The sequence below is a fragment of the Frankliniella occidentalis genome, unplaced genomic scaffold (genome assembly GCF_000697945.3).
Source record: "Frankliniella occidentalis isolate FOCC.00 unplaced genomic scaffold, Focc_3.1 Scaffold549, whole genome shotgun sequence".
Taxonomy (NCBI): domain Eukaryota; kingdom Metazoa; phylum Arthropoda; class Insecta; order Thysanoptera; family Thripidae; genus Frankliniella; species Frankliniella occidentalis.
The window spans coordinates 1-1,534 of record NW_026267665.1 but is presented as its reverse complement, the minus strand read 5'-3'; the positions used below and the strand labels follow the sequence as shown (position 1 = coordinate 1,534).

The following is a 1,534-nucleotide window of genomic DNA, read 5'->3' as shown; positions in this document are numbered from 1 at the left end:
GGCCGGCCGGCCCAATGCGGGGCGGGGCAGGGCGGGCTGCGCGCTGCTCATCACCGACCCCGCCTCTTCATCCTTAATGCACGGGTCCCAACTCAGGGCGGGTGGCCCGGGGGTACCCGCGACCGCCGTAATCAGCGTAGAGGCAGTGGCCCGGGGGAGGGGGGTAGCGGTAGCGCGGTCAAGTTGGACTGGTGCCTCTCCCCATGGTGGTATCCAGCTCCCACCTCCCTCTTTCTCATGTGCCGCCTCTCGCTCGTGTTCCAGATCCGGCGGGCGAACGCGGAGCGGCAGCGCCTTTCGCGGCTGCAGAAGAAGGAGATCGGGCTGGCCACCATGCTGCTGTGCGTCGTGGTCGTCTTCTTCATCTGCAACATCCTCGCGCTCGTGGCCAACGTGATGGAGGCCTTCTACGACAAGATCATCGACCAGCTCATCAAGCTGTCCAACCTGCTCGTCACCATCAACTCGTCCGTCAACTTCGTCATCTACGTCATCTATGGCGAGAAGTTCAAGCGGCTGTTCCTGAAGCTCTTCTGCCCGCAGGGGAAGCTCTTGTGCGGCAGCCCGGCGGGCGGCGGCCGCGACAGCCCCGAGTGCGACAGCGTGGTGTCCAATGGGGATGGCCGGTCGTACTCGGTCCGGTCGACGATGCAGCTGCAGCGCGCCAACACGGTGCGCAACGGCAGCCGCAGCGGCGGCAGCGGCGGCTGCAACGGGCCCTCGCGCGCGCCGTCCGTGGGGCCCTGCGTGTACTACCCGCACCACCCGGGCGGCAGCAGCCACCACAACAACAACAACAGCCACCACTACCACCACCACCACCACCGTCAGCACTCGCCGACGGCCACGGTCACCACAGTGCTGGACGACTAGCAGGCGCGGCGCAACCCGCAGGGCCGCAAGCAGTACGGGGTGCACTCTCCGGCGCAGGCGCACAGCCTCGCCGACGGCCACCCGGGCAGGCCGGCCAGGCTCTCCGTCAAGTTCCTCTAGGGGACCCAGAGGGCTCCCAGGAGGGGCCGGAGCCAAAGTGCGCGTGCGAGAGAGGAAGCGGAGGCTCTCTGTTCCGTGAATATCGGAGAGCGAATAAGCGACTCCCCTCGCTCCCTCCTCCACTCGCCCTGGTCCCTTCCTGCTCTTGCCTCGACGGACGAACTGCTTGCGACCCGTTGCTTAGCCACGACGCTACAGCAACGGGTGCTCTCTACGGGTTGTGCTTTGTGAATGGACATGGCCATATTGGCCCTCAAAGGAGCCTGCTACAACAAAATGGAACTGTGTATTTATAAAAATAACTTTGGTTAGCTGTGATATGTGGAATGATTTGGTGGCGTAATTTATTAAATAGAGTTAATGATGTTGGGTTGTTCTATATTATGTGCCTCTTTCTAATTGAGAAGTAAAAGTATCCTTTAAGGCAATTTTTATTTTTTAAAAGAGTAGTTTACTAAATTTTTGGCTTTACAGTGTGAGGTCTCTATCAATTATTATCTGACAGTTCCTCTGTCCTTGTCTAGAGTGAGCCATTATGAAG

At 60.0% G+C, this 1,534-nt stretch overlaps 1 protein-coding gene across 1 annotated transcript; it reads left to right on the top strand.

Moving 5' to 3' along the window:
• Positions 1-146: 146 nt before the first annotated feature.
• LOC113213400 (FMRFamide receptor) lies at positions 147-1,534 on the top strand. Its single transcript, XM_052275242.1, has one exon. It carries the CDS (start codon positions 238-240, stop codon positions 871-873), a length of 636 nt encoding a protein of 211 aa, XP_052131202.1. The 5' UTR covers positions 147-237; the 3' UTR covers positions 874-1,534.

Bases quoted from the DNA above. Each gene is read 5' to 3' on its own strand.
- LOC113213400 (XM_052275242.1), top strand. From the start codon at position 238: ATGTGCCGCCTCTCGCTCGTGTTCCAGATCCGGCGGGCGAACGCGGAG.